A 15193-nucleotide genomic window follows, 5' to 3' on the forward strand; every position below is an offset into this window, starting at 1 on the left:
TTCACTACTTTCCAACATTTTTCAAGTAACTTCATAATTCTATCTTGCCAAAACTTTTGATACTTTTGAGCATAGAGCTGTTCAAGGTGTCTTTTACAGACTTCCAGTAAATTGGAATTTTTTCCATTAAGAGGGCTGTGTAAAGACTGAAATAAACTGAGATCTGAAGGTGCAATATCCAGGGAATATGTCAGGTGAATTAGAACTTCCCAGCCATGCTATAACAGTTTTCGCCTGGTATTCAAGGAAACATGTAGTCTTCCATTACCCTGATGGAATATTATGGGTTTTCCATTCACTACCTCCAGATGCTTTTCATTGAGTGCTGCTTTTAGGTGGTCGAATTGGGAGCAGTACTTGTTGGAATTAATAGCTTGGTTTTTCAAAAGGAGCTCATAATAGGACTCCCTTCCAATCTCATCATATACACATCACCTTCTTTGAAAATGGGCCTTTGCTGTGGTTGGTGGTAGTTTTTGCTTGTCCTATGATCTGTTTCATTCCACATTATTCTACAGTATCCACTTTTCATCATCTGCCACAATTTGTTTTAATTTTCATTATTTTTAAGTAGAGAATTGCATGCGGAAATACACTCAAGAAGTTTTTTCTTGCTTAACTTATGTGCAACCCAAACATTAAAATGATTAACAGAACCAATATGGACTTCCCTAGTGGCTCAGATGGTAAAGAATCCATTTACATTATGGGAGACCTGGGTTTGATCCCTGAGTTCTGAAGATCCCCTGGAGAAAGGAATGGCAACCCACTCCAGTATTCTTGCCTGGAGAATCCCCATGGATTGAGGAGCCTGGCAGGCTACAGTCCCTGGTGTAAAGAGTCGGACACGACTGAATGACTTTCACTTCACTTCAACATAACCAAGCTGTTGCAAATGATTTTCAGGGCTTGATTTGGATGTTTTGAGTATGTCGGCTATCTCCTGTTGGTGTAACATTCATTGCTCTCCATTATTGTCTTTATTTGACTGCTGTCAACTTCACTGGTCGACTTGACTGTGGAATGTCATCCAGTGAGAAATCTCCAGCACAAAACTCTGCAAACCACTTTTGACACCTTCAATCAGTCACAGAACCTTCTTCATACACTGCACAAATCTTTTTGTGTGTGTGCTTCGGTTGCATTTTTACCTTTCTTGATATAATAAAGCATAATATGCTGAAAATGTTGTTTTTTTCTTCCATCTTCAGTATTAAAATGCCTCACAAAAATTCACCAATTTTGATGGTTTTTTAAAATGCATACTGATATAATAGCTGTCACATTACAGTCTAAAAATAATTGTTTTGAATGATGTTAAAGATAACTAAGCATTAGTAGAGGCAGCTCACAGAAAAAAAAAAAAAAAAGTTGAACGTTTTGGCCAAACCAGTGCTTACGGTGCTGGTGGTATCCTGAAAATTTGCTTGAATTGTAGTAAAATATGCTTCCTTTTGTTTTATTGTTTCTGAATCTTTTGCTATTATGGCTTTACTGATTCTGATGTTGTCAAATATTTGCTTACATTTTCTTCCTATTATTTTATTATTTATTTTCTTTATATTAGCATCGGCATCCAAGATGCAGAAGTCAACAAAATAAGGCAGTATCAAAAGAAAATATATAGAGAAAGTCTATAGTGAGGTAGGAGGGACAAATAGCAGGTGAGCTTGGTATCATGGAAAACAAATGTAAAGGGTTTCATGTGCCATGAGGTTTGGAAATGTTGATTTTTAAATTTTTTTCATTCTTTATATGTGAATAATTTGGCATTAAAGTTCTCTTATAGAGTTTCCCCTCTTCATTATTAATTCACATACACATTACTATCCATACCATTATGTATATTAGTAATGGTGTCACTATGAATTATTTTGGAGACGGCAATGGCACCCCACTCCAGTACTCTTGCCTGGCAAATCACATGGATGGAGGAGTCTGGTGGGCTGCAGTACATGGGGTCACTGAGGGTCAGACACAGCTGAGCGACTTCACTTTTACTTTTCACCTTCATGCATTGGAGAAGGAAATGGCAACCCACTCCAGTGTTCTTGCCTGGAGAATCCCAGGGATGGGGGAGCCTGGTGGGCTGCCATCTATGGGGTCACACAGAGTCAGACACGACTGAAGTGACTTAGCAGCAGCAGCAGCATGAATTATTTTCTTATGATTCTTTGTTTCTAAGGTGATTTTCTTCCAGTATTCTCTATTTTGCAAATTTGATCTTCAAGATGTCTTCTATGTCAACTTGGAATTTCCCACTTAGTGCTGGAGCATAGTAGTGTTGTCAGTCTTTGAAAAAACAAAGCTAGGAAAAAGAAAACATGTTAAGAAATCATTAGTTTACACTGCTGCTTCTAATTTTAATTCAGCACCACTGAATTATTTTCTCATCCTATTTGATTCTCCCCCACTCCTCCTTTTATCCCTTCAGTGGAATTCCTAGTTCTCAACATCAGTATATTTACTAGTTTACCCAATGCTAAAATTCAGACAAGGTGAAATCAGAATTACTCAGTCAGTACTATCAATGATAAGATGCAAACTATATGAAGTTAAAAATGTGTTTTTAATCCTTTTACCCTTTAGACTGCCCCACAGAGGGTCCATGATCAGAGCATGATGTTTTAAAAAGTCACACATAAATAATTTTTATTTCTTTCTTTGCTTTTGACTCCTGTGGTTCTTTTATTCACAGCATAATACTGTTATTTCATTTGATTTTTATTCAATTTCAGTGTTTTTTTCTTGCAATATGATTCTTTAAACTTTACATAAAATAATGATATGGTTGAAAAATACCAGTTTTGTTTAAAAGGGAAAAACCATTTTCTTGACAAAATATTTGCATGTATGATGACAACTACAAACTGCCATTTGCAAGTTACCTCTACAAAGATTAAATCATGAGCCACTGCAGCTGCTGACCTTCAATACCCATGAAAGGACTTGAGGGTGAAGATCAGAAGTGAGGAACCCTGTGCTCTGGAAAAAAACCTGATAGAACAGGCCTTCAGATAGATATTTTCAAAAGATTTTATGAGCCCATTTTTTTTTGCATCTCCTTGTATCTAGACAGCACTAAAATCATTATTGGTGACATCTCTTCCTTGTGACTAGCAACAAGCCTTGCCCAAAATGTGTGCTTGACTGCAGGTATCACCCCTCATTAAAATCACATATAATGATGACCTTCATCCCTACCTCTCTGGAGCTGTTTCTCAGAGCTATCTGAAATACTGTCTGCAGGGTTATTGTCCTCATTTGCCTCAAGTAAAACTTAATTCACAACTCTTATGTGCATTTTTTTTCGGTTGACAGTGGTATGAAAATGTCAATCATTTATCATACATTTATTCAGTCAAAAGTTAAGCATTCAAATTCTGGGTATGGTTTAAGCCATTAGATTATTTATCTACCTACCTACCTATCTGTCTATCATCATATCTGCTTGTCAGCTAACCACTCATTTACTTAATTAGAAGTATTGCATAATGGGTAACAAGCTACACTTTGGAATCATGAATCTGATTGCAATCATGTCTCCATGGTTTTTAAACTTTGTCTTGAGTGTGAATTAGTGAAATGACTTCCCTAAGTATTAGTTTTTATAAAAGTAAAGGTCATACATATGTGTACTTTGCCTATTGATGACTAATTTAAATATTGTAAATACAAAAATTAGCAGTGTTTTATACATACTAAATTTTTAACAAAAGGTGGACATTATAATAATTAGTAATATTTCAAAAAGCTTGGATGTAGGTGCACATCCTCAAATCACAAAATAAAATATCCGTTCTCAAATCATAGTAATATACAGAAGTTCTAATTTTTTTAATATTGAAGAGAGGTTTTTTTTAGAAAACAGTAATAGTATTAGTGGTAGGTAGCAACATGCTGATCTCCTAGTGATAATTCACATTTTGGAAAAAACATAACCTCAAGAGGATTTATCCTGGTATCTTGGCAATCTGCTGGTTTGCAGAGTATATATGATTGTTTTGAAATGAGTATTTTTTAATGCGATGAGTTTCACAATACTTCATATCAGCATGCTTGAAACAATAAGCTTATTTTTGATTAAATGATAAAATCAAGGGATAAATGGTGTTTTGTGTGGCTTTTTGAGTGTTATTTCATCTTTTCTACTTTCCCGTAGAGACACTATCCCCTTAGGTTTCTTGTAAAGAAGCACTCACTCCTTTTAAATAATTTGAACCTGGCAGATACTTTCCAAGCAGCAAACTAGCTAGTCACCTCACCTATGATAATCTTTATGGATGTTGGTATGGTGAGATTGGTTGATCAGATATAAATTTTCTAGTAACAGAGAGAAGTTTACTAGAAATCTTTATTATTCAAGACATATATTCAGTTTCCTGTGATAGTGAAGAAAATTCCATTACTAATATAGTCACACTTTACTCTTTGGAATTAACATGGGAGTTTATTTAATATTATTTTCCAATAATATGTTTGACTATATTATGGTTGATGTTTATTTACATACTTTAGAGAAAAAAAAAGATAACCAACATATTTTACTAATGGTGGTAAGTAGTGTCTTACTTTTCTTTTAATATTTAAGAATAATTATTGCTACCCTGTAAATAACATACAAACAAATAACAGTGATTTAAAGGTGATATTAACTCTCGTTGAATAAAGCATTGATTATTTCTCATCTATTTATGAATCTGTAAATGCAAGAACATGAAGCTTGAGATATACATTTGCACTTACATTTCCAGTACTTCATGGTTTATACCAGACACTGTGCTGTGTGGGAATGTGGAGGGAATGATGATTATTCTACTGCTCTAGACAAAGAGAACCTTGGCAACTCTAGATGTCAATCAAACATTACAAGGTTGGGGGATGTTTTTCTTGGAGAATTTATATCACATTTAATACATTTTTGAAAAACCAGAAAAATTAAGTCCCTGAGGAGTACTAATTCTGACCCAACACTTTGATACATGACAATTTATAGCTGATAATTATGGATTTTCAAATCTGCACTGGTTGCAGAACAAATATCTGCTCCTTGATTTTGAAATTACTCTGATACCAACAATTAACCTACAAGAAAGTTCAATATATTTTTCAGAAAAAGTAGAAATTAGGGAAAGAGCATGTTAGCAAAATAAACAGGGCCAAATGAAGATCAGATCAAGGAAGGAAGGTTTAGATTCATCTATGGTTCTCTAAGAGCTGCCTTTTCCATTAACAGCCTGTAGCTAATTCATTGGAGTGCTAATCTAAGAGGATAAGAATATGCTATCTTTTCCAATTTGGATTCCTTTTATTTCTTTTTCTGCTCTAATTGCTGTGGCCAAAACTTCCAGAACTATGTTAAATAGTAGTGGTGAAAGTAAAAATAAAATAAAATAAAATCTGAAAAAAAAAAGAAGAATATGCTAATATCCATGAAATGAAAAACAAAAATGTCCTTTGCTTTTAGTTATATAAATAATAAATAAAAGTATATATCTAAATAATGTGGGGTTTGTGAATTCCTATGTGAAGTAACAGGCTAAATCATGTAGAAGGAATGTATTATATATTCAATAAGAAAAGGAAGAAAAGCTTCAGAACAGGCAAAAATATTGATTGACAAAGTAATTGCTGAGAAGGAAGGTAATTTACATTATTTTATTTTAAAATGAAGAAAACATTGTATACTCTACGATGTAGTCTATTTTCCTTTTCTTCAGTGCTTACAGTCTATGTTTATTTGCAGATAGTCTACTATTTCACAAATGGTTGACAAAGATTTCTTCAGAGTAAGAGGAAAATAAAGTTCATCGTTGGGTATATTTTTGTTGAAAATATGGCTCTAAAATACATAACCAATTAGTACTCTGAGTTCACTAAAATTCTTTCGCTTTTATAAAAAAATTAGAGAATAAAAATATGTTTTACTGAAAGATTTCCTTTTTATGAAAAACATATGCACTGTAATTTAATATCTGATTAAAAGATAATTTAATGGCAAGTGATGTTAGACTCTGAATATGTATAACTGGGTGGAGATTGTGATGATCTTTTCTGTGTTTTCTCTTTTATTATTTGGTCTCCATTACATGTACCAAAATGTTGAAGTTCTAAATGCATTGTTAATTTTTTGTAAATGTAATTATATCTGCTTTATATTCATTTTCAAGGTTTCCTAGATTCGACTAGTATTTATTTTGCTGGGGTACTGCACACTTATGTTCTCTTTTTCTCTTGTCCTTTCTTTGACTTCATCAGCAGTTCCTAGAGAAGTCTCTTCTCTAGGTGACTAATTGGGATTGAATCAAATGTCCCTTTAATATGAAATCTAAAGTATCAGAATTTAACTGTAGGTTTTAATTCACTTCACTGGTATACTTTTATTTTGATGAAGTTAATTAAAAATGAATGAATTATTTTTGAAGTCTGAACCAAGGATTTATTTAATTTATTTAACAACGGACAAATTGGAATCAGTTGTAATTGACTGGGAGTTTGTAAATAAGGCTGAAAAAAACCCCACCTCTTATAGCTTTTATAGGTCAATTTCCAAAATGGAGTTGACTTTGATAATAATAGTATTTGCAGCAGAGTTCTAGAGCATATCTTTAAACTCAGGCAAATGGGTATGTTTGTGCACATGTATCCTTTAATATACCATATCTTAAAGATAAATCTATTCCTGTAGTTTCTTATTTTTGTGCCTTTTTATTACAAGAAATTGTTTGAAATCACAGAGGAGAAATGAAGAACCATACAAGGCACACAGAGTTTATCCTTCTGGGACTGACAGATGATTCCCAGTTACAGATTCTAATTTTTTTGTTTCTGCTTCTAAATTACACGTTGAGCATGATCGGAAACTTAACCATCATTGCCCTCACTCTGGTAGATTCCCATCTCAAGACCCCAATGTATTTCTTCCCCCATAATTTCTCTTTCCTGGAAATTTCATTCACAAGTGCTTGCATCCCCAGATTCCTAATCACCACTGTAAACAGAGAAAAGATGATTTCTTATATTGGTTGCGTGTCTCAGTTATTTTTTTATATATTCTTGGGAGTTACAGAATTTTTCCTTCTGGTGACTATGTCCTACGACCGCTATGTTGCCATTTGCAAGACTTTGCATTATACATCTATCATGAGCAGCACAATTTGTCATCAGCTGGTACTCAGTTCTTGGGCATCTGGCTTCCTGGTCATTTTCCCTCCATTGATTTTGGGTCTTCACCTGGACTTCTGTGCATCAAATGTTATTGATCATTTCATTTGTGATATTTATCCTATCCTACAACTTTCTTGCTCAGATACACGTTTACTAGAAATGATTGCATTTTTATTAGCTGTGATAATCCTCATGGCCACACTGCTATTGATAATTCTTTCTTACTTTTATATACTCAAGACAATTCTAAAATTCCCTTCAGCTCAACAAAAGAAAAAAGCCTTTTCTACCTGCTCTTCTCACATGATTGTTGCATCCATCACTTATGGTAGTTGTATATTCATCTACATAAAGCCCTCAGCAAATGAAAGGATCACTTTAAGCAAAGCAGTGGCTGTATTAAATACTTCAATTGCCCCTTTGTTGAACCCATTCATTTATACTCTAAGGAACCAGCAAGTTAAACAAGCCTTCAGAGATGTATTTAGAAAGATATTTTCTGCTTCAGAAAAGTAATACTGTTTATTGAAATAATCAACATGAAGCATAAAAAAAATTGAACAAAAACTCTTTTATTATTTCTAGTACAAGAATTGATCTCTAATATTTAATTTATTATATCACTTATGCTTACCTGAGCTTAGAAATTAGAAACCCTTTCCATTCTATGTATCTGAAGTTAACTTTCTGTTCTTCAAAATGAAATATTTCTGTGTTAGAAATATAAAATTGCAAAATTTATTTTCTCTAATAGCATGTTAGAATAAAATGAATGGAAGGATTTGGTGGTATTATGGAATATAAGTTTTTGGAGTATTGTATTCCTTAAGTAATTTAAATGAATGTTCCATGATTCATTTAAAAGCCATAGTTTTAAAAATTCTTAAACTGAATCATTAAGTATGCTTAAGATGCTCCAAGAGAACTTATTCTTTAAAAGTGTAATGTAGACTAGTATTTTGTAAAGTGTTTTTTGGATCAATTTTAAAATGTTTGTCAGCTTCAGTTCAGTTCAGTTCAGTCGCTCAGTCGTGTCCGACTCTGCAACCCCATGAATAGCAGCATGCCAGGCCTTCCTGTCCATCACCAACTCCCGGAGTTCACTCAGACTCACGTCCATTGACTCAGTGATGCCATCCAGCCATCTCATCCTCTGTCGTCCCCTTCTCCTACTGATCCCAATACCTCCCAGCATCAGAGTCTTTCCCAATGAATCAACTCTTCACATGAGGTGGCCAAAGTACTGGAGTTTTAGCTTTAGCACCATTCCTTCCAAAGAAATCCCAGGGCTAATCTCCTTCAGAATAGGCTGGTTGGATCTCCTTGCAGTCCAAGGGACTTTCAAGTGTCTTCTCCAAAACCACAGCTCAAAAGCATCAATTCTTCAGCCCTCAGCCTTCTTCACAGTCCAACTCTCACATCCATACATGACTACTGGAAAAACCATAGCCTTGACTAGAAGGACCTTAGTCGGCAAATAATGTCTCTGCTTTTGAAAATGTTATCTAGGTTGGTCATAACTTTTCTTCCAAGGAGTAAGCTTCTTTTAATTTCATGGCTGCAGCCACCATCTGCAGTGATTTGGAGCCCCCAAAAATTAAGTCTGACACTGTTTCCACTGTTTCCCCGTCTACTTCCCATGAAGTGATGGGACCAGATGCCATGATCTTCATTTTCTGAATGTTGAGCTTCAAGCCAACATTTTCACTCTCCTCTTTCACTTTCATCAAGAAGATTTTTAGCTCCTCTTCACTTTCTGCCATAAGGGTGGTGTCATCTGCATATCTGAGGTTATTGATATTTCTCCCGGCAGTCTTGATTTCAGCTTGTGTTTCTTCCAGTCCAGCGTTTCTCATGATGTACTCTGTATATAAGTTAAATAAGGAGGGTGACAATATACAGCCTTGACACACTCCTTTTCTTATTTGGAACCAGTCTGTTGTTCCATGTCCAGTTCTAACTGTTGCTTCCTGACCTTCCTACAGATTTCTCAAGAGGCAGGTCAGGTGGTCTGGTATTCCCATCTCTTTCAGAATTTTCCACAGTTTATTGTGATCCACACAGTCAAAGGCTTTGGCATAGTCAATAAAGCAGAAGTAGATGTTTTTCTGGAACTCTCTTGCTTTTTCAATGATCCATCGGATGTTGGCAATTTGATCTCTGGTTCCTCTGCCTTTTCTAAAACCAGCTTAAACACCAGGAAGTTCATGGTTCACGTATTGCTGAAGCCGGGCTTGGAGAATTTTGAGCATTACTTTACTAGCACATGAGATGAGTGCAATTGTGCGGTAGTTTGAGCATTCTTTGGCATTGCCTTTCTTTTGATTGAAATGAAAACTGACCTTTTCCAGTCCTGTGGCCACTGCTGAGTTTTACAAATTTGCTGGCATATTGAATGCAGCACTTTCACAGCATCATCTTTCAGAATTTGAAATAGCTCAACTGGAATTCCATCACCTCCACTAGCTTTGTTCGTAGTGATGCTTTCTAAGGCCCACTTGACTTCACATTCCAGAATGTCTGGCTTTAAATGAGTGATCACACCTTCGTGATTATCCAGGTCATGTAGACCTTTTTTGTACAGTTCTGTGTATAATTTTTGTCAGCTTAGTAAACATTAATAATTTTCTATTTTTAAATTGAAGCATGGTTGATTTACAATGTTGTATTATTTTCAGGTGTACAGCAAAATGATTAAGTTATATATGTTCTTTTCTTCAGCCTCTTTTCCCTTGTAGGTTATTTCAAAGTATTACACACATTTTCCTGTGCTGTACAGTAGGTCCTTGTTGGTTATGTATTTTTATTATAGTAGTTGCATATGTTATCAAAAACTCCTAATTTACCCCTCCTTTGCTCTTTGGTTAATGTAAGTTTGTTTTTTGTGTCTGTGACTTTATTTCTTTTTTGTAAGTAAGTTAATTTGTATCTTTTTTTTTTAAATCCACATATAAGCAATTGTGTGTCATGACTGGGTGCTCAGTTGTGTCTGGCTCTCTGTGCCTCTGTGGACTGTACCTACCAGGCTCCTCTGTGCATCTAATTTTCAAGCAAGAATACTACAGCGTGTTGCCATTTCCTATTCTAGGGCATCTTCCTGAACTGGGAAATCAAACCTGTGTCTCCTCTGTCTCCTGTGTTGCAGGCAGATTTTTACCACTTGAGCCAAGTCATATAATGCTTGTCTTTCTCTGCCTGGCTTACTTCACTCATTGTGATAATCCCTAGGTCCATCCATGCTGCTGCAAATGGCATTATTTCATTCTTTCTTGATGGTTGAATAATATTTCATTGTATGTATATGTACCACACTTTTTTTTATCCAGTCATTTGCTGATGAGCGTTTAGTTTGCTTCCATGTAAGGGCTGTTATAAATAGTGTTGAAATGAATTTTGGGGTGCATGTGTCTTTTCAAATTTTAGTTTACTCTGGGTATGTCCCCAGAAGTAGGATTGCTGATTCATATATTAGTTCTATTTTTAGTTTTTTTAGAAACCTCCATACTGTTTTTCAGTGACTGCATCAACTTACATTTCCATCAACAACGTCGGAGTGTTCTCTTCTCTCCACATCCTGTCTAGCATTTATTGTTTGTAGATATTTTGATGATGGCCATACTGACTAGTATGAAGTGGTACCTCACTGTAGTTTTGATTTGCATTTCTATAGTAACCAGTGATTTTCAACATCTTTTCATGTGCCTTTTAGTCACCTGTATATTTTCTTTGGATTAATATCTATTTAGATCTTCTGCCCATTTTTGATTGGGTTGTTTTTTCCTTAGATAGTGAGCTGTGTGAGCTATTTATATATTTTAGAAATAAATCCCTTGTTGGTCACATCATTTGCAAATATTTCCCCCCATTCTATTGATTTTCTTCTCCTTGTGTTTATTGTTTCCTTTGCTGTGCAAATCTTCTAAGTTTATCTAGGTCCCATTTGTTTATTTCTGTTTTAACTTCCACTATCATTACCATTTCCATTCCATTACCATTTAATTTCCATTCCCATAAAGTAGGCCTGCTGCCTAGGTCCACCAGGGCTGACCCGGTGCCTGTGCCTGCAGGTGTGTGCCTGCAGCCTGGTTCCACTGGGGCAGGTCTGACATCTGAATCCATTATGGCAGTCCTGGTACCCAGGTGCCCAATGATGATCTGGTACAGGATGGGGCATGAGCCCAAATTTGCAAGAGGTGGTGGGATGCTATGTTGAGCCTGGTGCCTGGGGATGGACATGCTCTGGAGCCTGTGGGGACCATCCTAGTGTTGGGGTCCACTAGGTGGTCTGGCACCTGTGTCTCTGGAAGCATGCTTGGTCTTAGACTGTGGTATTGGTTTTGGAGCCTGTGTACATGGGGGTGGACCTTCAGCCTAAGTCTGTGGGGGCCATTCATGGAGAATGGGAACACAAGGGCAAGTCTGGATCTTGGACCCACACGGGCTGGTGGTGCTGGAGTAGGCACTGGCCTAGAGCTTTGGGCCATGGGCCCAGCCTGGCATAGGAGATAGCTGGGTGACCCTGATGCTGGGGTCTACAGTGAGGTCAGTTTCTCAGTGCTATCTATAATCCTGTCTCCCAGGCTACAGCCCTCATTATGCTCCAAATGAAACATAACTCACAACTCTCACGTGTGCATTAGTTTTTTGATTGACAATACTCTTTTCAATAAGTGGTACTAGACTTCAGCATTAAGCTCAACTCCATCAGATGGTGAGCCTGGAACCTCAGGGAGGGCTGGGTGGTGATGGGCTTTCCCTCTCAAAGCCAGTCTGCAAAGCTTGAAAGTGGTGCCCACTTCTTCAAATGAACATACATCAACAAATGCCACAGACGTTACAAAAAATTGGGGGAACAACACCAAAAAAAAAAAAAAAGTGCTAGTATGCAACCTTAACCAAATGGATCTTCTTTGTATTAAGCTTTCTTAGTCTTCTTTCAAGCTATGATGTTGCCACCATTTCACTTCTTTCACCTCTATTTTAAAAGGATGTTACTTTTCAACACAATAAAATCTCAGTAGCTCAAATATTAATTGCTTATTATCCTTGTTTTGATGGGTTATCTGACAGCTCAGCAAGAAATAATATGCCTGCAATTTAGGTTCGATCCCTGGTTGGGGAAAATCTCCTGGAGGAAGAAATGGCAACCTACTCTTGTATTCTTGCCTGGAGAATCCCATAGACAGAGAAGCTTGGTGGTCTACAGTCCATGGGGTTGCAAAGAGTTAGACATGACTGAGCACGCACTGCATGTGTGATACTTAAAATTCCACATATAAAGAAATTAGAGCAACTTTTGTCTCTGACTTCCTATACTTTCTGAATTTTAGATCTTGATGTCCTGAACTTGTTTTGGTTTTAACATATAGCTTTTACAGTGAAAGTGAAAGAAAGTGAAGTCACTCAGTCATGTCAGACTCTTTGTAACCCCACAGACTGCAGCCTACCAGGCTCCATCCGTCCATGGGATTTTCCAGGCAAGAGTACTGGAGTGGGTTGCCATTTCCTTCTCCAGAGAATCTTCCTAATCCAGGGATCGAACCTGGGTCTACACACATTATAGGCAGATACTTTACCATCTGAGCCACTAGGGAAGCCTAATCTAAATCAAGTAATTAAAACTATTTGTCTCTTTTGCAATTATATATAATATAATAATTATATTCATCATTTATTAACTTATTAGCCACACATTTCTAAGTGTCACATAATTACTCTGTTTTCAATAATGACTACTTTAGTGTCTCTTGTGCAGATTTATTTCGATATTTCTCACTTTAGTACCTAAGAGCTCTCTGTTGTATGTTTCATGAGGTCATGTTGATGATTTATGTTTCGAAGTTTCAGGGAGGTGATAACTCCATTTTTACCTCATGTTCCTCTTATCAAAACATAAATTCCTAAATATGCTGCAATAGGACAGATCATGCTATGTAAAGTCTATGACATAAATTCTGAAATGTTTAGACAATAATGTTTTTCTTTGATATCAATAAAGAAATTTAACAGAGATAATTAGGCATATTGATAACTTCAGTTCATGTCAGTCACTCAGTCGTGTCTGACTCTTTGCAACCCCATGAACAGCAGCACACCAGGCCTCCCTGTCCATTGCCAACTCCCAGAGTTTACCCACATTCATGTCCATTGAGTTGGTGATGCCATCTAATGATCTCATCTTTTGTCATCCCCTTCTCCTCCTGCCTTCAGTCTTTCCCAACATCAGGGTCTTTTCAAATGAGTCAACTCTTTGCGTCAGATGGCCAAAGTATTGGAGTTTCAGCTTCAACATCAGTCCTCCCAATGAACACCTAAGACTGATTTCCTTTAAGATGGACTGGTTGGATCTCCCTGCAGTCCAAGGGACTCTTTTTTTGTTTTTTAATTTTTATTTTTACTATATTTTACTTTACAATACTGTATTGGTATTGCCGTACATTAACATGAATCTGCTATGGTTGTAAATGAGTTCCCAATCCTGAACCCCCCTCTAACCTCCCACCCCATATCATCTCTCTGGATCATCCCCGTGCACCAGCATACACACCAAGGGACTCTTAAGAGTCTTCTCCAACACCACAGTTCAAAAGCATCAGTTCTTCGGTGCTCAGCTTTCTTTATAGTCCAACTTTCACAACCATACTTAAGAGTGTATCATTGCAGGTAAAGATCTCTCCTACTAGCTGGTGTGTATACTTTCAATTACAGTGTCTTTCAATTACTTTCATTTATTTTTCAGTTACAATGTCTTTTCCCAACCCTGCCCCCACCCCCAAACTACTTTGCTGCTTGATAGGTTATGTACTGCAGCAGATTAAACATGACTTGAAATTAAAATCCAGACTCCACTCTTTGTTACCTGTAATATGCTGGTTAATTTGCTCAGTCTTCTTCTGTCTACATTTTTTTTTTGTCTTTTTTAAAATTTAAATTTATTTGTTTTAATTGGAGGCTAATTACTTTACAATATTGTATTGGTTTTGCCATACATGAACATGAATCCACCACAGAGGTGAAAAGACAGCCTTTGGAATGGGAGAAAATAATAGCAAATGAAGCAACTGACAAGCAACTACTTTTTAGTATAACTGAAATAGTTATGGGATTGGTAAAGGCAGAATTATGCCAATAGAAATAATTTAAAAGAATACTGGCACTTTCAATCCCTACTTTACATTTAAAAATAAATAGTTTCTGAGGTTTTCATTGAATATCAGGCACAATTTTTCAAATTTTTAGAACAGTTTTTTTTTTTTTTTTGTCTTTTTTGTTTCCTGGCCAGTAGAAGTAATTGTTTATTTTCAATGAAAATAATGAAAAAGTGAATGTATTATCAGGAAAGGTTTTCTTTCTTTCTTCATTCCTTCTTTCTTTTTTTTTAAATTGACAAGCCCACATGTTACTTGCTTCAAATTCTAAGTTATAAAATTTAGCAATATCATCTTCAATTGTCCCTTGATCATAATTCTAATATTTACTTGCTTTTATAACTTTCTATTTCTGTTGTTTAGGATACTTCTGATATCTTTTAAAATCGTTCTGTTGCCCTTGTATTAATGTGTAGTTGTATTATGAGCATTTAAAATTTGATATTCTAAATCACTCATACATCTATTCTAATTTTGTAACTCATAATAAGTGATGTCACTTTTAAATTTGTTTTAAATTAGATGCATCCCTTTTAAGTGAATAGAAACTATATAGCTAATGCATCTTATTAGTGACTGTGAAGATGCTTCCATTTTTTAGAATTCAGATCATTCTGAAACTCCCATTGATATAGTTATTTCCTGTTTGACGTTTCATTATTTTAATTAGCCTGGAATACCTATTTAGACAAATTTATTTTTAATACATGTTTATTGCTGTTGATTTGTTTTATTTGATTATTAGTATTTTAGAGTGAAGTGAAGTCGCTCAGTCGTGTCCGACTCTTCGCGACCCATGGACTGTAGCCCACCAGGCTCCTCCGTCCATGGGATTCTCCAGGCAAGAATACTGGAGTGGGTTGCCATTTCCTTCTCCA

The 15193-nt window shown here is 35.9% G+C and overlaps 1 protein-coding gene across 1 annotated transcript; it reads left to right on the forward strand.

The window, feature by feature from the left end:
* Positions 6745 to 7683, forward strand: LOC102178148 (olfactory receptor 6C70-like). Its single transcript, XM_005680449.2, has one exon. It carries the CDS (start codon positions 6745 to 6747, stop codon positions 7681 to 7683), a length of 939 nt encoding a protein of 312 aa, XP_005680506.2.

Source organism: Capra hircus, chromosome 5 (assembly GCF_001704415.2).
Source record: "Capra hircus breed San Clemente chromosome 5, ASM170441v1, whole genome shotgun sequence".
Lineage (NCBI taxonomy): Eukaryota > Metazoa > Chordata > Mammalia > Artiodactyla > Bovidae > Capra > Capra hircus.

Coding starts and splice junctions, on each gene's coding strand:
- LOC102178148 (XM_005680449.2), top strand. CDS start 6,745: ATGAAGAACCATACAAGGCACACAGAGTTTATCCTTCTGGGACTGACA.